This window comes from Zootoca vivipara, chromosome Z1, assembly GCF_965207765.1.
Source record: "Zootoca vivipara chromosome Z1, rZooViv2.hap1.1, whole genome shotgun sequence".
NCBI lineage: Eukaryota > Metazoa > Chordata > Lepidosauria > Squamata > Lacertidae > Zootoca > Zootoca vivipara.
The window spans coordinates 64,886,932-64,909,077 of NC_142583.1; the positions used below are offsets into that span (position 1 = coordinate 64,886,932).

The following is a 22,146-nucleotide window of genomic DNA, read 5'->3' on the forward strand; positions in this document are numbered from 1 at the left end:
CCCCTGCAATGCAGGAATCCTGCCCACAGCCATCCCTGGATGGATTCAAAGCACCCGCCTTCTGGTTAACAGCCAAAGACACTTACCCACTGTATGATGTTCCTTTTCAGGAAGTAGAAACTGAGCAATACTTCACCCTCTTTCTGCCAGCATTAAAAGAGCGTGGATATGATGGATTTTTTTCTCCAAAGTCACGTGCCAAAATCATGTCTGAGCAGGAGCGAAAGCATGTGGATGGTTGTGCAATATTCTTCAAAACTGAAAAGTAAGAGACTTTCGTTGATTTGACTTTGTTGTTTCATGCCTGTACCTCAGATGTGTTTGATATTTTGCAAAGCAACGTCTGTTGTTGCTTTAATGTGGACATGAAATTGACCTTTGTATTTAAAAAAGGAAAGGGAGAAGTTTTATATCCTGGCTTTCTAGTAGTCTTTTTTCCCCCTTTACCTTTGTACGTTTTTATATCTGTTGACTGAGTTCCTGGGTATGTTTTACATGTTTCAGGTTCACATTGGTGCAGAAGCACACGGTAGAATTCAACCAAGTGGCAATGGCAAACTCCGAAGGATCAGAAGCTATGTTGAATCGAGTGATGACAAAGGACAACATTGGTGTTGCTGTCGTGTTAGAGGTGCATAAGGAACTATTTGGGACAGGTGGGTGTCAGGCATTTTCAACACGAAGGGGGGGAGGCTTCATAAGGCATACTAGTTTTTAAACAAGTGAAACTTTCCTGTATAGAAATAATGCCACTTTATAGTACAAATTAAGTGGAGACAGAACAGCACCAGCTCAGTGGACTGCTTTGCTGAAGCAGCTTCTGAAACAGATCCATTCATCCCTATGAACAAAAATGCTGTCTTAAATTGAGTATGGCTATTGGTCTATCCAGTGCTGTTCTGGCTGCTATGACTTGTGGTAGTGCTCTGTCAGGGGTCTTTCCCATCAGTGATCCTTTCTACAGGATATGTTAGAGCTTGAACCTGGTACAGGTGCCCCCCCCACTTGTACAAGGGCTACGTTCCGGCCCCCTGCACACATAAGTGAATTCACGTAAAGTGGGGAGCACCTTCTCAACACCCCTTAAACACCCTCTCTGCCAACTCTCTCTTCAATCCATACTGCTGCTGCTCTACTCCACTCCACACATCAGCTGTTAGGCAGGGAGGCGGAGCAGTGTAAACAAAGCCCTCCTGTGCCTCTGGTCTCTTCGGGGCTCCTTCCCTGATTTCCTCTTCAAACTCCGGGGAGGGTCTCCTTGCAAGCCACAAGGACTCTCCAGCTCTGTCTCTCTCCATTTCCGGATTTGAATTGAATTATTTCATTATTTGCCGGTGCCATGCGTAAGTGTGTGTGTGTGGGTGGGTGGGTGCCTGCATTTCCTGCATGCAATGTGTGAGTTTGTCCATGCAGCTGTGGCCTTTGCCACTCGAAAGCACATTGCGCATGCTAGAGCGGTCACTTACCGTACTTAGGAAGAATGTGTTCTTTCTTCAGTCTGACCCCTTTTTTCATAGCATTTTGTTTTTCATAACACGATTCTCTCTGGAACTCTGCATGGATGCCACTAGGTATGCCGCGTGACTGGGATCAAAGTCACAGTACTATTTGGTCTGAATTGGCACAATCATGTGCATAGTGTACCCCCAACTGCCTTAATTTCTATCATAATTTCTATCAGGCCACCACTGTCACGGGAATTGAGACAAATGCAGATACTCTGGCAATGGGGAGGTGCTCGATTGTTCACATAAAGCCTCCCAGGCCACAAGTCCAGCAGTATCTGCACAGTGAAGAACATTTCCTTTGCATGTAATTAAATGCTTTTCTGTTTGTTTCTGTATCATGGAAGGAGTTGAATTAACTTAGAATTCTGGAAATTATTCATTGCCTTTAGGGATGAAGCCTCTCCATACCGTGGACAACCAGCTGCTTATTATAGCAAATGCCCACATGCATTGGGACCCTGAATATTCAGATGTAAAACTTGTCCAGACAATGATGTTTGTCTCGGAACTGAAAAGTATCCTTGAGAAAGCCTCTAGCCGGCCTGGAAGCCCAATAACAGATAAGAATTCCATCCCTCTGGTGCTGTGTGCAGATCTTAATTCACTGCCGGATTCAGGTATTTAGAAATAGCAGTTTTGCTTTTACTTCAAAGTTAAGACTTATCTTTTTTATTTAAAAAATGTATTTATTAAAAGGTTTTATTGGGTAACAGTAGTACATACAGAGTCTCTGTTTTCAAGTCATAGAATCCTTCAAACAAGTTGGTCACATTCAGAGTGAGACATTACTTTTACAGGCAATATGGAGTTGAGGGGGGAAAGAGGGCAGGAAAAGGGGAGACAGTAAAATTCCATTCTTTTATATAGTACTAGCTGGCCTGGCCACGCATTGCTGTGGGTCATCCCTGTGATTCCCCCACCCTGTCCCGATCCATTATGTCCCGATCCATGCCCAAGGCATGGTTGGTTGCAGTCAGTGGGCTACAAGTGTGTAGTGTTTGTGTGTTGTGGCGGGAGTGTTATTGGATCAGATTAACCATATTGATTTGTATGCTGTTGTGTGGGGGGAGGGACATTGTATTGAAAGTTAATACTATCTTGTATCATCTTTCCACCAGTGTTACACTTTGTGGAATGATCTTTTTCAATGTCTTGTGTCTCAAGGGGAAATTTTAATGTGAATTGCTGAATTGTTGTCTTGTATTCTAAAAAGGGACGCAGGTGGCGCTGTGGGTTAAACCACAGAGCCTAGGGCTTGCCGATTAGAAGGTCGGCGGTTCGAAACCCCGCGACGGGGTGAGCTCCCATTGCTCGGTCCCTGCTCCTGCCAACTTAGCAGTTCGAAAGCACGTCAAAGTGCAAAGTGCTACAGCGGGAAGGTAAACGGCGTTTCCGTGTGCTGCTCTGGTTCGCCAGACGCGGCTTTGTCATGCTGACCACATGACCTGGAAGCTGTACGCCAGCTCCCTCGTCCAATAACGTGAGATGAGCGCCGCAACCCCAGAGTCGGTCACAACTGGACCTAATGGTCAGGGGTCCCTTTACCTTTACCTTTTTATTCTAAAATGAGGAGAGGAGGTAATAGGGTAGATTTGGTAGTTAGTAAGGTGAACAAGTGCAAACCCTCTGTTGAACCAGTATTGTTTGCCCAGGGAAACTGCTATTTATAACCAGATGACTGATAAATTACAAGAACCACCACCACATTTAGTACATAAATAATCACTTCCCTTCTAATTACAAACGTTGTCAGCCTTAACCAACTACTGGTGGTATTTCTCTAACTGCTAAATAGCTTATTTCTTATTTTAAGCAGGTGGTTATATAGCTACTTGGGTGATAATTCTTCCCTCCTGGTCATGAAAACATTTGCAGCGTTAATAATTTCCTGGCCGCTGATGGTGTGCATAGAGTTCCAGAACTGAGTTCATGTTTAGCTACAGGCAAACAGGTGGCACAATTCAGCATTAGCATCCGGCAGCAACAACAGATTGGCTGTTTTGTTTTGCAAACAGGTGTTGTGGAATACTTAAGCAACGGAATAGTAGCTGACAACCATAAAGATTTCAAGGAGCTGCGTTACAATGAGTGTCTCATGAACTTCAGTGGCAATGGGAAGAACGGGGCTCCGGAAGGAAGAATCACACATGGCTTCCAGCTGAAGAGCGCTTATGAAAACAACTTGATGCCTTATACCAATTACACCTTTGATTTCAAAGTGAGTAGAGCTATGGCAGAAGCAATTAGGAATATATCAGCTGGGTACTGGAATGACTGGTGATTATATTTACTGTGAATTAAACCAAACACATTTAAACCTATGGGTAGTTGAAACTTGGGCCGTGATTCAGTTGCAAATGCATTGAAGTGCACAGATGAGTGGCCACTGTTGCAATCTGCCTCCTACAACCCCTGTGGTCGTTGTAGGAGCAACCTGCTTCATGCCATTTCCGTATGAAGAAGTGGAAGCAGGATTTAGGTTCTGACCCCTCGCTCAGATTCTCCTGTGCATGAAAGGTCGGCTGGTACCTCTTAGCTTCGACTGGCAACATGACCTGGGGAGCCCAGTCCTGGCTGCAGCTTCCAAGGGTGTGCCCACTTAGGCATCTCCTCCTGCTTTTATTAACATGTTGCAACCACCTTTGCTGTTTATAGGGTTGGTGGAGCTGCAGCAAGTTCCAGGTCCCCCCTAGCCAGCTTCTAAGCAACCTGGATGTGGCCTTGCATTTCTCCCTGGGCTTCAGTCCAGATGCTCCCAGCATCTCTTACTACCTAGCAGTGCAACAGGTGGTGCAGGGACTGCATTGGAACAAAAGCAGGCAGCATAGAAGGTTCTTGGTGGCTTGATTTATATATACAGGACCCCGTTTTGAATTGCCTTTTTCTCCCTCCCTTCTGCAGGGTGTGATTGACTACATTTTTTATTCCAACACTCACATGAACGTGCTTGGTGTCCTGGGGCCTTTGGACCCTCAGTGGCTGGCTGAGAACAACATCACCGGATGCCCCCACCCTCACATCCCTTCAGACCACTTCTCACTGTTGACGCAGCTGGAGCTCCATCCTCTGTTCCTGCCTCCTGTCAATGGCATCCATTTGGCCAGCAGGCGGTAGTGGGGGCCCTGCCCCTTTTGAGGGCTGGGACCCGTTTGTTTGTTTATGGACCTGTACAGTTGTAAATCAAAGTATGTAGGAGTGAAGTATGGCCGACCTTTTAAAAGCTGCTGCTTCAAGCTCCTCTCATTATATGTGTTGATGATACAATTTTGCACTTTCCCCCCCCCCCCCCCGGTGCATATTGGTACCATTTGGCACTAGGGCTGGAACCAAAGTTTTTGTTTGTTCCCTTTTTCCAGGTTTTTGTTTTTAAGGTATGCATATACATATATATATATAAAACCCACACATTTTAAGCTGGCGGGCTCTTGTTTGTTTCATTGGGAAGCTGCCTTTGTAAAAGGACGTCAGACAGCAGGGTTTGCATATGCTTTCTTTCACATCTTAGCAAAATGAGCCATACCTCTCTTCCCCCAGCCCACTCTGGTTTTTCTTTTTAAAAGCATCCTGAAATAGAGTAGGCCTATTTGATGTTTCAGTCCTGTTGGGAAAAGTTGGGTAACTGGAGATAGCACTCGCCGTTGTAAATTATTTGCAGCACAGACTGCTCTCTTATCTCTACTGAAATGTTAAGTTAATTTAGAAAGCCAAAGGTGGTGCAAGACGCAAGACTTCCTGCCACAGAAAAAATAATATTGTGCTGTTCCAGTAGAGAATTTGCCTGGGAGCATCTAATTGCATATACCTGGGTCCACTTCTTTGTGATAATCTTCATTCCTGATCAGTAGGAGTTTGCATCCTGTCCAAGCCCATGAAAGCAAATGGGGCTTGTGTGTAACCTATAGATCTCTGACCCAGTGAGCTCTGTGCATTGCTGTAGAAGGGACAAGTCTAGCTGATGATGGGGAAGCTCCAGGTGCCATCATAAGGCACAACTGCTGGCTTGTAGCTGTGGATTCTTACCAAAAGAGAACCATCTCCCTTGCAAAAAATTATGAAGGATGCCAGCATAATGGATGGGATCAGTTTGACAGTAACCAGCAGAGCAACACTGGCAATTCAACAGACCACTGTGGGGAACAGACACTGCATTAACTGGAGGAGAAATTGGAATTGTCAGCAGTTTCCGGGAGGCGGGTACAGGGTCCTCCATTAAAAATCTGCGGCTAGAATTCTTGGGTTTGATTTTCACAAAGTGAAAATGTGTTTCAACCCAATCCACTGGTCCCTTTTTTGTTGTACCTTTTCCATCGTCCTCCCCTTCCCCCAGAAAACCTTTAGGATTATTCAGCTGAGAAGAGCAGGTGAGGAAATGCTTCCCAAAGCCATCTTGTAACTGCCTCCTCTGTGCGTGAGAGCTGGCTTTCCTGGGTGCCCTTTTCCCACGTGAAGGTGATAAAGTGTTGGCCATCATCAGTCCTCAGATTCATCTTCTTCCTGACCTAGTCGCCAAATAGTCATCCTGTGCTTTTAATTGCCCTTATTTGGTTTTGTTTTCTATCAAGGTTTCTTTTTAAGCTGCTGGTTCATTCCCAACAGTTAATTGCTCCCTTTAAGGTGTACTTGGAAACTTTTCTTCTGCTTTCCTTCCCCCACCCTCTTCCTGGTGGCCATTTAAAAAAAAAAAAAAGCTTTTTGCCTTGAAAGAGCAGAAAAACCATACATGCCATCTCTTTAGAAAGCCGTGGCTGCAGTTTGCTCAGAGGAGCTGTCAAGCAGCCTCTGTTCATTTCAGTGGAGCTTGTGCAATGTTTCATACATACAGCCTGTTAGAATGAACGGACGTTGCTTCAGCAAAGCCTCTTGAGCGGATTGAGCCCGACTCTGCGTTTCAAACAGCAAAAAGTCCAATCGACAAGGAAAGGTTGTGTCTGTGTTCCTTTAAGTTTTTCTGTATTCTGCTTCTTTGCTGCTATATACGATTCCTTGAGCTTATATTTTAAACTTTTCATGCACTTTACTGTTTCTAGTCTCAAAATGTGATATTTTTAATAAATGAGATTTTTTTTCCATTATGTGAATGAAAATTTTTAAAGAGCTTATATCTGTCTCATTCATACACTTAAAAAGGAAGAATTAAAAAAAAAAGAGAAACAGCTGAATCGGTCTGAACAAAACAGCTGAACAAAACATATACCTTAAGTTAATTTCTTCCCACCCACCCACACTCACTTTGCTAGCTACGGTATGTATAGAATGGCAAAGGAAATTTGGAATCGGGCTAAAGAAGGAAACACTGCCTCATTTTTGTGCATGACTATAGGGTTCAGAGGAAGGAGTTGCTTCGGCGACGACCACAATTTGCTCTCGGAAGTGCCTACAGTCGACAGTTCCTCAGCGACTGGAACTGGTTGTATTTATTTGAAACTTTCAGGATGGAACTATACATTAGGCAACAAATGCAGGGCGGCTGCTGCTCAAAAGGGCAGCCTCAGGTCAAATTTTCCCTCTGTGCTTGCCAACCTTTCACATCACATCATTGATTCTCCCCCATTGGGAATGGGGAAACACGAAACGTCACGACAGCAGCGAAGAAGGTTGATTGTATTGGATTTGGAAGGGATTTGACACTGAGCTCCTTTTTTTTTTTGACAGCCGTCCTGTGTTTCTTACAACGTGTAGCTCCATCCAATGTGTAGAACAGCTTATAAAGTACGACAAAGTTATCTCCTTTTCAGAGAGAACATTTCCCCCTCCCCAATATTGATGCAGGTATCTCTTCTTATATACCTCAAAAGTGTTACTTACACGGCCGTGTATATATGAATTGATAACTCAAATGAAATATAGTACTGGAAAGTAGAATAGCATGAAAAACTTAATTTGGTGGACATTAGCCTTTTCAGTTATTTTTGTTTTTATTTTTGTAAGGACCCATCCGCTGGGAAGTTCTCCTGCTCCGGCCCCACTGAAATGTGCAAGAGCTGCCCAACTCCCTGTTCATTTCAGTGGGGCTTGCACAAAACACTTCCCTCCTGGAATGTGTTCCAAGTCATCTGCTGTATCTTCACCTGGGAGGTATGCACTTAACAATTTCCCTCCTTTTCATATGTGCATGTTAACTAGCAATGTGAGCAATATTTCCTACCATACTTCACTCCCAACTATTTTTTTTGAGATGTTTGTATAAAATGGAGTTTAAAAAACAACAACGCCTGTGATTGTATATGAACTGCAGAGGAGTCGGTTTATTAAATAATTATTATTATTAATAATAATAAAAACCCACCAATCTTTTGTAATGTTGTTGGGAGGTTGGGGGTGGGGAATAAAATAAAAATATTGGGAAACATTGCAAACAGTTTTAAGTTCCTCTTTTTGTTTAGTTTAGTTGTAATTAGCAGGTGCAGTCGGGGGTTGAGATGGCTTTGCTCTGCTCTGTATCTTAACCTGTGTAACTCTCTTGGTTTTTCTCTCCATCTTTAAAACAAAAACAAAAAAACACCTGTTTGAAATGTTGCACAATTCTTTTCTTTAAGCAGTTGTTGTTTCGTTGGCCATAGAAGCACCAGGAGGAGGTTTCCGTTGCTGGAAGGACTTTGCGCCTTAAAGTTTTCCACATACCAAAGTTTAAAATCAGGGACTGGAAATATTTGTTCAGAACAAGGGCTGAATTTTCTTCTGGGGCCACATACCAATGCTGGGTGGATCCAGAGGCAAAAAGTAGGTGGAGCAGTGAATATAATCTTACGTTTGTACAGTCAACTAGTTGCTACACAGACCCACACACACCCCAATGCAGGGAAGCAAGAGAAATTAACGGCGTTCGATTTCAAGAGGTGTTCCAACCAGACAGGAACACTCAAAAGAAGGTGCAAAGTAGGGCTGGGTGTGTGTGGCTTTCCAGGCACTCCCCCCCCCATGTGAAGAGACAAGTTCATTAAATCAGGGCTGTTTCTGTGGGGACAGCTGGAAGCACTGGGCATGTCCACCTATTCTTAATGGGAATATGCATTTTTTTCCCCTATTTTCAAAAGGAAATATTGCATTGCATGTGCTCAGGTAATCGTAAACACTGCTGTCAGTATGCCGAGATGTAGAAGCTGGTTCATGTTAGTGTTTCCTCCACAGAAGCCCCTTAAAGGGCTACTGTGACCCTACGTTAGGGTGGAACCTGGAAAGGACATTGCAGTTGAACAAATCGTAATGGTTATGTGTGTAAAAACCCCAAGTGTCGGAAGTCCCACTCGTCAACGCACAGCACCACCTCCATGTGTCCTAAGGCATTGCTGGAAACTATTAAAATGTAGACAGGCGTCTTCCCCATTGACACACATCTGCGTGGTGCCGGAAAATAAATCGGTTTAAACCGCAGAAAGGGACAAAAAGAACAGGGAAAACTGCAAAAAGAGAGGGGAAATGGCTAGCAACCCAAAAGCCATTGAACCACCCTTAAGAGTCCTGTGGAGGGTTGGCATTTGAGAAAGGCAGTTTGGAGGGAGCGATTGTGGTGGAGTTTGGTGGATTTTGGCTTTTCAGATGGTGTTCCCCACTATACACAATTTCACTGTACCCAGGAATGTAGCCCCTGTGTAAGTGGAGAGGTGGCTGTATACCATTAAGTGTTGGCACACAGTATGTTTTCAGAAGAAAAGTTGATAATAAAATTTGTTGTGAGCCCCTCCCCAAAAAAACTTTATTAACAGGCAGAACTGTGGAAAAAACTAACCCAGCCACCTACCTGAAGTTCTACTAGTGCATGGATTGTAGGCAGATAGGCAGCCTCTGGGGTGAGCCATTAATGGCTCTGGGAAAAGGTATTGCTCATTGCCTATTGCTGACTTTTTGGGGTAAAAATGGCTTGCTTCTCTGCTTTCCATTCTGATTAAACAAGGCATAGGAAGAAGGCTGGTATTGTAATCTACTTTCCCGTCAACAGTCTTGAAAGGTTTTTATTCCTTATCTGCAAACAGGATCGTCGACAAAGAATTTAATTCTTCTTTATCAATAAGCATATTGTGTGGGAAGAAGCAATTCATTCTGTTAGAAATCCCCAGTACTACTGAGATCCACACCCTGTTCAGCATTACATTTTTAGGTAGAACTATCCATACACCTCGCTGAACCTGAGATACCTGTCTTCGTGATACAGACCACGGATTACCACTGGCCAGAGATGAAGCGGGGAGGGATCGCATTTTGCTTAGGCTGCCTTGGTGTGCATCTTTAATGCATCAGCGGTATGCATTTGACTCTGAATACATCTTAAGAGAGAGAGAAATCAAACTTGGAACACATTTGCATGCATGTATGCAGGCTTCTAAGCTCGTTCTTTGGTAAAATGGGATTGGACAAATTCACTGAAAATAAGCCTGAATCAGGCATCATGTCTTTCATTGGTCCTTCTTGCTTATATAGCGTATATGTTTCAGCCACACCACACTAGAGTTTCATTGCATTTGGTTCAGAGCTTTCCAGGTATACAGTGGTACCCCAGTTTAAGTGCACAATTGGTTCCGGAAGTCTGTACATAACCTGAAGCGAACTTTCCCATTGAAAGTAATGGAAAGTGGATTAATCCGTTCCAGACGGGTCCGCGGATTACTCAACCTGAAGCGTACTTAACCCGAAGTATGAGTGTAATTGGTTCTGAAAGTACTCAAACCGAAGCGTACTTCAACCGAGGTATGACTGTAGCTGGATGGCACCTCTTTGAAACCAAATGCAGGACCACCAAAATGTTGCCTTCTTGCAATACCATGAACACTTGTATTGGCAGATAGGAATTCATTCCCAACACACGTAGCAAGGACCACTGGCATAGATAACGGCTTCAGGAGAGGATAACGTGAATGGAGGACTATCGGGGGAATAAGAATAAGGCTATCAGTGACTACTAGCCATGACTGCTATGTTCTGCCTCCACTGTTAGGGGTAGGTTGTGTCTGAATGTCATAATGCTGTTGCATTCATGTCCTGCCTTTGGACTTCTCATGGGCATCTGGTCAGGCACTGTGAGAACTGGATGCTGGACTTGATTGGCCTTTGGCCTGGTTAGGGCGAGTGCCTGGGTGTGAGCAGGACTTGGGGTTCAGATTTGCAATTTGTGCTAGACCAGTGTTTCCCAAACTTGGGTCTCCAGCTGCTTTAGGACTACAACTCCCATCATCCCTAGATCGGAAGACCAGTGGTCAGGGATGATGGGAATCGTAGTCCAAAAGCAGCTGGGGACCCATGTTTGGGAAACCCCGGTCTAGACTCACGAGTAATGGAAGCTACTTTAACTAGAAAAGGAGCTCTCCTTCCTTTTGTAATGTAACATCGCCCAATTATCCGAGCTATTTGGCACATTTTGAGTAACATCTCTGCCAATAACGTAGAAATTGCACAGTAGCCGTTCAGTATAATTGTTTAATGGCTGCTAGAAGCATTTGTCTTTTTTAATGCTGATTTGCATTCTTTGTGCTTTATTCCAAATGAGCCGAAGCAGTCACTGAGGTCCACCGTTCAACCATCTCAGAAGGGCACAGTGGTTTTAAAGTGTGGTTTTGAATATATATATATTTATATAAAATTACAAGATAGAAAGCATGACAACAGAGCAGCACTGCATCACTGTTTTTTCGGGCTCCTTGTGCATTTTTCCACCTTCAGGAAGACTCCCATTTGCGCTCACTGGCTGCTATGTGTTGAAATTAATAAAAGAGAAACTGGTTAAATTCCATTATGTAAGCCAAGACTTCTCAGGTGTTGTTCGGAGTAAGGATAGCACATTCATAAGTGGCCCCCATCAGAAACGATAAGGAACAAGTGCAGTGCCCAAGCTGTTTGTTGTTGTGGGGGGATTTGGGCACCCTTCACCCCCCCCAGGTAAAAATAATACCTCTTGAGTGTTCAAATTAAGCTACTTTATAATCCTTACACAACCCAGCAAGGTAAGCTAGTATTGTCCCCATGTTGCAAATGGAGAGCAGAGATTCCTTGCCTAAGGTCAGCTAGTGAGGGCTGCATACTTATACCATACTGTACATTTAAAGGATATGAGCTGCAGTTTGTTGAGGGGGCTGGAAATTGTAGCTCTGTCAGGGGTAAGCTGCAATTTCCAGAAACCTTTGGGAGAAGTCATAATAATGACTTATTTAAGGTGTGTAAGGCTTTAAAAGTGAGGTCGTGGTAGATGGAACTGCAGACTTCCTCATTCATAGCACAGTCCCTTTGCTGATAGTGTTCAGGCTAAACTGCACATATAGGAAAATCAATCGTAACCTTAAAAAAAAGACAACCGCCACCCTACAACCTGCTTCTTGAATGAAAAGTAGCACCTGGAGAGGAACCGTTTTCAGAAGAGAAGCAGCAGGAGGGAGGAGGGGCTTGACCCTTTCCCGTAACCACTTTCCTGCTGCAACCCTCCTCGACTGCTTTCCCTTAGCAGAATTCCAGGTGTATGCTGAGCTTGAACCCCATGGGAATGGTGTGTAGCAGCTGTGAAAAAGCAGGATGTTGGGTTAAGCATCCCTCGCTGCAGCTCCTCTGAAAGACACCTCCTAATGCTGCTTTTCAGCAGAAAACCATGCATGGATTATCTCAGGGATCCATGCCATCTACACAGGGATTTTTTGTTCTCTGCTCTGGAACAGGGGACATAAAAGAATGCTTGGTTTTTCAGATTTTTCCTATGACTCAGGTGACTTGGACTATTCAACAATAACACGGAGACCTATTTTCAAATTCAAAGTGTTGGTGCTGACCTTTAAAGCCCTAAACATCCTCGGTCCAGTATACCTGAAGGAGCAGCTCCACCCAAATCGTTCTGCCTGGACACTGAAGTCCAGCACCAAGGGCCTTCTGGCGATTCCCTCACTGCGAGAAGCCAAGTTACAGGGAACCAGGCAGAGGGCCTTTTCGGTAGTGGCGCCCGCCCTGTGGAACGCCCTCCCATCAGATGTCAAAGAGAACAACTACCGTGTTTCCCCTTTTTTAATACGTAGTCAAAAAGTAAGGCATGGCAGGGTTTTTAATCGTTTGAGAAATGTAAGACATACCCTGAAAATAAGCCATACTTCCGCGACGTGCGGAGCAAGACCACCTAGCGCCCCAGCCAGCTAGCGGGACCCAGTACGCCGGCCGCAACAGGAGGAGGAAGCCTGCCGGGTTGGGTCGGTGCCCGGAAGCGGCTGCTGCTGCTGCAGCGCCGATAAAGCGTGCAGCAGTGCCGCACGGAACACTGAGGGCACAAGCCAGCAGGACCCAGCTCCTGCAATGCCGGCCGTGGCAGGAAAAGGAAGCCTGCCAGGTCGGGTTGGCGCTCGGAAGCGGCGGCGGCTGCAGTGCTGACAAAGCGCGAAGCAGCACCGCTCTCCCTCTCTGTGTGGGTGTCAGTCTCTTTCTGTGTGTGTGCGCGCGCGTCTCTCTCTCTCTCCCCCCCCCGTGCGTCTTTCTCTCTCTCTCCCCCTGTTTGCGCGTCTGTCTCTCTCTGTTTGTGATCGCGTCTCCCCCCCCCCCGACAGAGAAAAGGTGCCGCACAGGTTCCTCTTCGGCTCGTCATTCAGCTGCCCCAGCCTCCTCGCCGAGAGCTGACGCCGCTCCTCTCCTCCTCCTTCCCTTCCCCCCCTCCTTCCGTCGGTCCGTCAGTTGGGGTTGCGCGCGCCAGAGCCGCAGGCCCAAGCCTCGTCCCCCTCGCGCTTCCCTCACTAGCGTCTCGGAGCGGGACGGGTCCCGGCCTTCCTCCTCATTCCCCGGCCAGCGTGAGAGAGCCCGGGGAGCAGCCTCTATACCTCCGCGCGCACACACACACAGCCGCCGCTGCCTTCGAAGCCATGGCAGCAAGAGCCAAGCCGAAGCAGGAGGAGAAGCACCTAAAGCTGCTGAGGGAGATGAGCAGCCTCCCAGTGCTCCCACCCAATCGCGAGTGCTTCGACTGCGACCAGCGCAGTCCCACCTACACTGACATGACGGTGGGCAGCTTCGTGTATACCTCCTTTTCCACCTCACAGAGTGAAGTCCGCCCCGCCCCGCCCCGTGTGCAGGTCTGTCTCCTAGGCAGGTGGCCATCCAGCCTCAGCTTAGAAGCCTCCAAGGAAGGAGAGCCCTTGATTCAGGATGGGGGAGGAGGGGAAACGGAGAGAATAGAAGAGGCAGAAAATGCGCGCGGGAGAGAGCGCCAAGTTGTACCGGCACTTAAATAAAAAAGACACCCCCTGAAAATAAGCCACCGTGTGCTTTTTTGAGGAAAAAAAGTTGTAAGACGGTGTCTTAAAAAGGGGGAAACACGGTACCAGACTTTTAGAAGACATCTGAAGGCAGCCCTGTTTAGGGAAGCTTTTAATGCTGGGCGGGGTATAAATAGATTGTTGTTGTTGTTATTGGCTTGCCTTTACCCATGTAGCAAATTTTAGACTTATTTCTGCTTGAAAGGTGAAGGGAAGATGGAGGGAAGAGCTTCAGCTCAGTGGTAGAGCATGCAAATACCCTCTGGCATTTATAGGTGGGGCTGAGAAAGACTTGGGTCTGAAACCCTGGAGAATTGCTGCAAGTTCTTCTAAATCAGTGTTTCCCAAACTTGGGTCTCCAGCTCTTTTGGGGTTACAACTCCCATCACCGCTAGCTAGCAACTGTAGTCTGTTCTAGATGATGCTAAGATAGATGGGTAAATGCCCTGACTCGGTACAGGGCTGGTTCTTGCACCAGTGAATAAACCAGTCAGCCTGAGCAGCTTGATTAAGCATATAATATCTACATTGGCCAGATGCAGGTGAGAACAATATTAGGACGACTGCTATTTGTGTGTTGCTAGAGTTTTTTTCTTGACTATCAAAGAAAACTCCGCATTCTGCTAAATCAGGAGGCCCTCATATTTTGGGAGGCTTGGGGGCATTTCTGCAAATCTGTTGTGGGCAACATACCAGTTTTGCAGTAGGAAAACTGGTGTTGCTCAGAACCCTCCCCCTAAAAAGAGCAGAATACCTACAATCTCCCCCAAAACAAGCAAAATTCATACAGAAAGTCAAGCAAGCCCTTCTGCCAAGCAGCTAAATAAACAAAGAACAACCATTTTTTTAAAAAAAAATGGAGGGTTTGAGGGCCTTGGTAGGTGCCAAGGGAGGTCACCGAGGGAGCCCTGGCTGTAACTGAATATGCAAAATGGTACCTCTTTATCAGCCTCTTCAGCAATTTCTTCACCCACTGGGCAGTAGGTGCCACACAGACCTGCCATTTGTTTTTCAGGGTTAATCTGAAACGTAATGATGAGGTCATTATTAGCGTTCTTCCTCACCCTCTTCAAAATGGTAGGATGTGGGCGTGCTGGCTTCACTTACATTATTTCTGTCCTCCCGCACTGTATTCCCTGGGGAATGACTTGAATGGATTGGATCTGTTTGGGGCCAAAGACCGAGACGGTGTGCATCCGGCATTTGCAACTTCCCATGTGGACGAGGTGACCCTCCATAGCAAGACCTTTGTGAAAACACCACGAGAAATACTCAGATTCCGGCACACATTGTGTTAATTTCATTCCGTGCTTATGCTTCCTTTACTACAAAGAGTTTAAGGTGGCATGGGAGCCCCCCTGCATTGATCCTCCCAGTAGCCCTGCGAAGTGTCTTAGGCTGAGATATACTTACAGATGGAGCAGGTCCTTGTGAGCTTCACTACTGAGCAAGGGTTGAGCCCAGATTCCCCCAGTCCTAGCCAGGGGTGGGCTTGTAGGGCAGAAGGTAAGGGAGCCAACGTTAGGTGCAGCCAGAACCAAACTAACTATCTTTGTCCCCATCTTCCCTGCTGAGTTTGACAAGAGCAACGGATAGTAAGGAAGTAGGAAGCTGATAGGCAGTACTACCCCCCTGGACCAAGATTGTAAGAAAGAGGTCAGGCAAGTGGCAGGGGTGTACGAAGGGGGGGCAGAGGGGGTGGACCACCCTGGGTACCACTCGGGGGCGACAAGATGGCCCGCTGCCTCCCCCCAGCTGTAGAGCAGCCGAGGGGGCGTGTGCAGTCAGTATGGGCACCACTTGTGGCATCCATACAGGCTACCGCTCGTGTGTGCTGTCCATACAAGATGGACATCCATACGGGCTGCTTCTCGCACAGCGACTGTGTGAGCTGCTGCGCATGCGCACTCTGTATGGATGTTACACATGCACCGCCAGGCGGTTCACCCCGCCCCTCGGTGTCCTGCCCCTTGGCATCCCGCCCCGGGTGCCGGAGGGTTCCTCCGCCACTGGCAAGTGGGATTGACTGAGGTTGGTGGGAGAGGGCCCTATTCACTAAAGGAGCGGCATCCACTGGTCTTAGCCCAACGCTCTTCACAAATTATGACTGTAGGGGTGTGTGCAGAGGCTTAAGGACAGAGGTCCTCAAACGGCAAGAAAGAGATGCACCGTTTTGCCTTACATCCCAGCCAGATCCCTAAAGCAATTTGCAGAGCTCCTGCCTGTTCCATGCTGGTTCTGCATCCACGGACGGACATATTTGGCTAGCTGAATAAAAGGCTGGCAGTGCTCAGAACCCTCCTCCTCAAAAGACCTACAGATGTTTCGCACGTGAGCTGGAGGGACGCTGCATCTTGCACAGCTGATGCACGGGGAAGCAGAGGCTGCTGCGCTACCCTGCAAGTCAGCTGTTAGTCGGGGAGGCCTCAGCAAAGCCCCACTGTGCCTCCAGCTTGCAAGGACACCCTCCCCAGAGCCTGATGCAGATGTCCTGTTCAGGCTTCGGAGAGGATCTGCTCGTGAGCCAGGAGGGCTCTCCAGGGTGCTCCCAATATACGTGATTTCAGTTACACGTGCAAAGGCGTGGCGCGTGACCCCAGCATAAATTGGGAGTTGCTTGTACCATAAGCCTGTTGCGCAATGGGATGAACGCCCGCCCTTTTCGTACAGGAGCGTGTACCATAAACCCATCAAGTCCTTGTTGGGCTGTCTTCATGCACTTACAAGGGCATCAATGGGAGAGTGGGGTCACACTTCTTGGCCTCATCTTGACCTTTCCGGTGCCTCAGCCCACGTGCCTCCAGCATGTTGCAAGGGTAACGTTTTGCAGCAGGAAACCCACTGTAAGCATATGGACTTCAGAGCACGAGAGAGGCAGACACCCCAGGCGACAAGGGTGCATCAGATGCGAGGGGGGGGCAGGAAGCGCAGCCATGCTCTTCCCCCTTGTGCAATTGAAATCGCATTAGGAAAGCACCCAGATAGGGCTATGGAAAGAGGAAGGATTGCACCTGCCCCCCCCCAACCTTTGAAACTTTCACTTGACCCATACAGTATTTTGATTGTTTTGTGTAGCGATTAATTTTCCCAGGTCCCACAGCTTTTATGTTGTTCTGCAGCTGTGCCTTGCGAAATCCGAATCAGATCTTACCAGATGCACGGAAAATCCAAAGAGAGGTTTTGCTTCAAAAACAAGCTTCAGTTCAGCGGTTAAGAACTGATTTTTGAGAGGCACCGCTGCAGAAAAATGAGAAAAGCCCTCAGACCCAAGGGAATTAATCAATACCCGATACGATCGAAATGTGAATCAAAATGTGTCAAGCAAAAATGTGAATAAGCCCTAAGAACATACAGCTAGGTGCATTACAGTTCTTTTTTATTGTTCAATGACAAATTATGAAAGTTAAGAAAAAGAGAGAGAGGGGATACACATAAGATAATGTTATTTATGCTTCAAATAATACCAATAATAATACTGGTAATAGGGCAGTCACCTAAGTATTGACCCGTTCAATATAAATGTAATGACTTCACACAAACACACACAGAAGTTTCATATCTTGTTTTTCTATCTTCTTTAAGATGAAACAATAAAATGTGAAGTCTTCTGCATCACAATGTGAAATTCCATTGTATTTCTATATGTCTCCAAACAGCAAATTCAGATTTATTTGTTCTTCCCCAGCTCCATTTGTGAACACAGTTATCTTTGATTTTGCCTCCCTTCTCTTTCTCAATTTGTGGGTTTATTCATACATGCCATTTGGCAGACTCTGGTGACCCAGGAATTTACTGCCAGCGGAAGAGGTTTCTCCAGGTTCTGCAAATTTCCTTCCCAACCTCTCTACATTTAATCAAAGGTCAGCGCAAACAGTTGAGTGTATTTCAGCTCTGCATCATGTGCAGTAGAAAACTCTGTTATTTGTGGAGTGCTTGGTCATGTGGAGACAGCCTGTTCACTTGCCACTGACCCATGTAGAGATTCTGTTTCTACCTTCCGCTGAAGTTGGTGATAGTTGTGAGCAAACGTATCGGGTGTGATCACAATTTTCATTCAGCCACCACTGCCCAGCTTTGCAGTCACTGAATATGCAAAAATGAATTTTGCAAACAATAATGCAAAATGTTTGAGATCCGAGAGATTAGCCTGCTTTGCAAGAACAGGGTATTTGTGGATTTATCTCAGTTAGGGATAGGTGAATTTGCCACTTTCAGCCTTTCTCAGTTTCTCCTTTTGTTCTGCCTTAAATTCAGTCCTCCACATTTCCACATTGGTTTGCAATTGTAAAAAATTCACCACGGAAATTCACCATCCTTTTGGTACAAATTTCTCCTGATGCATTTTAATGCAGTTTTGCCAAATATACACATTTTTGCCTGATAATTTTTGCATCGCTAATATACATTTTTAGGCACACCAGCAGTACATGCATTTTGGCACACATTACTTGGCTGGAGAACTGCACTGCAAGATTCAGACAAGTTCAAATTATGAAGGAAAGCTGAGTTTTGGTTCTCATATCATTCCAGCAAGCATCAGTCAGGTTTGCCTTTAAATGCAAACAGGATCAAATTTCTCCCCTATCACTAATCTTAGTACTCTGTTCTGACTGCACACAAGCCCAAGGTCTCTGGCTGAATCCTTTCCCCAGCTGTCTGATCCCTTTTAACGCCAGGGATTGAAGCGGAGACCTTCCACATAAAAACACGTGCTCTACCGCTGAGCTCTGCTACCTCCCCTTGGTGCACACCGTTTCAAACAAGAAGCCATCAAATAAAGTTCACAAAGCAGGCCATAAGATTGCAAACATAGCTTGCATCACGAAAGGAGGAGCACCGGAACCCAAAAACTCTATCAAGCCGACCGTGACTGTTTATTTATTTTACATTTCAATCCCTCTAGGTGCTTAAGGTGGCATGGATGGTTCTCTCGCTCCCCATTCCAGCCTCACAACAACCCTGCGAGGAAGGTTAGGCTGAGAGAGAGTGTGTGTGTGTGTGATGGGTTCAAGGTCACCCGACGAACTGTGGTTGAGTGAGATCAGAACCCCGGTATCCCAGGTCCTACCAGGACACTGTGTCCACTACCACTTAAAATAGTATCTTTTACACTATTGATACCCAGCTCTACCTTTCTTTCAAATCAGAGCCAGTGAAGGCGGTGAAGGTCCTGTGTGAGTGCCTGGAGGCGGTTGGAGGATGGAAGGCGGCTAACAGATTGAGGTTGAATCTTGACAAGACAGAAGTACTGTTTGTGGGGGACAGGAGGCGGGCAGGTGTGGAGGACTCCCTGGTCCTGAATGGGGTAACTGTGCCCCTGAAGGACCAGGTGCGCAGCCTGGGAGTCATTCTGGACTCACAGCTGTCCATGGAGGCGCAGGTCAATTCTGTGTCCAGGGCAGCTGTCTATCAGCTCCATCTGGTACGCAGGCTGAGACCCTACCTGCCTGCAGACTGTCTCGCCAGAGTGGTGCATGCTCTGGTTATCTCCCGCTTGGACTACTGCAATGCGCTCTACATGGGGCTACCTTTGAAGGTGACCCAGCAACTACAACTAATCCAGAATGCGGCAGCTAGACTGGTGACTGGGAGCAGCCGCCGAGACCACATAACACCGGTCTTGAAAGATCTACATTGGCTCCCAGTACGTTTCCGAGCACAGTTCAAAGTGTTGGTGCTGGCCTTTAAAGCCCTAAATGGTCTCGGTCCAGTATACCTGAAGGAGCGTCTCCACCACCATTGTTCTGCCCGGACACTGAGTTCCTGTACCGAGGGCCTTCTGGCGGTTCCCTCGTTGCGAGAAGCCAAGTTGCAGGGAACCAGGCAGAGGGCTTTCTCAGTAGTGGCACCCACCCTGTGGAATGCCCTCCCATCAGATGTCAAAGAAGAAGAAATCATCTGAAGGCAGCCCTGTTTAGGGAGGCTTTTAATGTTTAATAGATTATTTTATTTCATTTTTCTGTTGTAAGCCGCCCAGAGTGGCTGCGGAAACCCAGCCAGATGGGTGGGGTATAAATAATAATAATAATAATAATAATAATAATAATAATAATAATAATTATTATTATTATTTTATGACTCCCATTTCCTGCTGTAAAGGGCCGGCTCTGCCATGAGGCAGAGTGAAATAAAAAAGATCCCCTGTGTTGCAAACAGAACAATCAGACAATCCGAAAGCAACACGGTAGGCTAATAATATAATTACAATACTTTTATATCACTATTGTATATATTGTACGTTATCTGGTTTTAAATTAATATATATTTCAATAGTGATATAAAAGTATTGTAATTATATTATTAGCCTACTGTGTTGCTTTCAGGTTGTCTGATGAGGCAGAGTGAGGCAGTTGGCAGATGGGAGATGGCAGAGAGAGATGGCAAGGGGTTGGAGGCCAGAGTGGGCTATATCCCGCAGCCTGCCCTGTTCCCATTTCTCCAAGCTCTTCCACTGCCATTTGGAGAGTGCAGAATGCCTCCCCACTGCCATAACATCATAGAATGACCACTCCAATCCTCCATCCCTCATCACTGTTGTGTTGACTATATTTCCAATCACTGAGGACCCCCCCCCCCAACTCCCTGCCGAAATCCCTTAACTTCTTACGCCACAAATGCTCTGGTTTATTTTTGTCTGGCTTTGATTGCATTAGAGCCCCTTCGGACAGCAATAATGTGGAAGCCTTGTGGAACAAACGAAAGAATAAATTGTGTTTGCTTCAGCTGGACACGCTGAACTTATACTAATATTTCTCCTTACAGTTGTGGATTCTAGCCCCAAACACTGGAGCGCCGGAAAGGCGGTTTGCAGCAGCTCAGAACACCGTTTTCATCATCAGTTAACCCGTCCCAGGGTTCACTTCTAACAAAGCCCTGCTTCAGATTCGGGGAACTGAAAGCGCAAAGCAGAAAGCAAACCCAGGCTACTCACCGCAGAGAGGGACTATGTTGCTTGCAAGCAGCGCTAAGGCCAGGAACAGCACCATCAAAGCCTTCATCGCGGCCGCACCTTGATATTCGCAGCAATTGTGCTTTGTGGGTGGATGAGGGGAACCTTCTCTTTATAACCATCCTGGAAAAGGGAACTTGCAGATACAGTATTAGGTGGGTGCGAGGGAATCCACACAACACATCAACAAATATATTTGTGTGCGTCTGAAAATTCCCCCATGCTTTTGTCCTTCCTCAAGTCTAAATAAAGAGATGCAAATGGGAAAGAGAAACCAGGTTAGGCTTCCAAATTCCTGCATTGCAGGGGGTTGAACTAGATGACCCTCGGGGTCCCTTCCAACTGGCAATGCTATGATTCAAATGTGCCCTGGGCTTGAAAAGACTGGCGACCCTTGACCTCAGAGCAACTCCTGAGGTTACAATTGTCTTCCCACATGGACTAACTTCTTTACAAGTAGGGTAATTCCTGCTTTTGTCTACGGTACTATTTGTTTAGCATTTTACAGGAATTGGTCAGGATCAGGCACAATGAACCATTCAAGATCTTTCCTCTTTGGTAAGGCTGGCTTTCGACTTTTAGTTTAATACAGCAACTCTACTGTTAATAATAATAATAATAATAATAATAATAATAATAATAATAATTTATTTATATCCCGCCCATCTGGCTGGGTTTCCCCAGCCACTCTGGGCTGCTCACACCAGAATATTAAAAACACGATAAAACATCAAGCATTAAAAACTTCCCTAAACCGGGCTCCCTTCAGATGTATTCTGAAAGTCAGATAGCTATTTGTTTCCTTGACAACTGATGGGGGAGTTCCACAGGGCGGGTGCCTCTACCGAGAAGGCCCTCTGCCTGGTTCCCTGTAACCTCACTTCTCGCAGTGAGGGAACTGCTAGAAGGCCCTCGGAGGTGGACCTCAATGTCCGGGCTGAACGATGGGGGGGGTGGAGACATGTTTTGCTTGGTCACACCTAAGTGTCTCAGTGGAGACCCACTGAGGCTGCCCCATCCATCTCAGCCTGTCCGCAGCCACTCTCCCTGCCCACACCTGCCTGCCTTTTTACTTACAATCAATCCTGGGGGTGGTGTTGCCCACCAGCTCCCTCCTCCTTAGGTTTGCCCTTGTAGAACTTAGCAGGGAAGATGATTCAGCTCTGCCAGCTGCTGGCTTGGGCACCACCTGCTGTTGACCTCTTTGCCTTCTGCCCCACCAGCCACCACTGACGAGTCTTCTTTCTCCTGCGTCAGGATGTGTGGAAAGGGGTGGGGTCTGGATTCACCACCACACACATCACAACTTGTATAAGTCACAATTCAACCGGTGTGACCAGCAAAGCATGTACAACCCCAGCAAAACATCAGGAGTTTTCCTGCTTTCCAGTAGTCAGCCTTCTCCAGAGTTCCTGGTTAAGAACTCTTCAGTTCTTAGCCAGTGTGGTGTAGTGGTTCAGAGCGGTAGACTTGTAATCTGGTG

At 46.5% G+C, this 22,146-nt stretch overlaps 2 protein-coding genes across 9 annotated transcripts in view; one reads left to right on the forward strand and one right to left on the reverse strand.

The window, feature by feature from the left end:
* CNOT6L (CCR4-NOT transcription complex subunit 6 like) overlaps window positions 1–7,789 on the forward strand; it is a 35,836-nt gene extending 28,047 nt beyond the window's left edge. For 5 of the 7 annotated variants that reach the window (XM_035111810.3, XM_088660609.1, XM_088660610.1 and 2 more), the window contains 5 exons: window positions 111–265; window positions 505–656; window positions 1,898–2,125; window positions 3,524–3,726; window positions 4,410–6,580. In XM_035111810.3, the coding sequence (XP_034967701.2) occupies window positions 111–265; window positions 505–656; window positions 1,898–2,125; window positions 3,524–3,726; window positions 4,410–4,622 (951 nt within the window). In that variant the 3' untranslated portion in view covers window positions 4,623–6,580. Of the gene's footprint in view, window positions 1–110; window positions 266–504; window positions 657–1,897; window positions 2,126–3,523; window positions 3,727–4,409 lie in introns of all 7 variants that reach the window. The other 2 variants (XM_035111808.3, XM_035111809.3) reach the window with 1 other exon arrangement.
* A 3,260-nt stretch (window positions 7,790–11,049) lies between these two features.
* Window positions 11,050–20,793, reverse strand: LOC118083425 (alveolar macrophage chemotactic factor-like). Of its 2 annotated transcripts, none has more exons than XM_088660614.1 (4): window positions 20,646–20,793; window positions 14,822–14,960; window positions 14,653–14,736; window positions 11,050–11,184 (listed from the first exon to the last, which is right to left on the reverse strand). In XM_088660614.1, exons 1-4 carry the CDS (start codon window positions 20,710–20,712, stop codon window positions 11,178–11,180), a joined length of 297 nt encoding a protein of 98 aa, XP_088516740.1. In that variant the 5' UTR covers window positions 20,713–20,793; the 3' UTR covers window positions 11,050–11,177. The 2 variants fall into 2 exon arrangements, with proteins under 2 accessions (XP_088516740.1, XP_088516739.1); XM_088660613.1 differs by having other exon boundaries at window positions 11,051–11,187.
* Window positions 20,794–22,146: the final 1,353 nt, after the last annotated feature.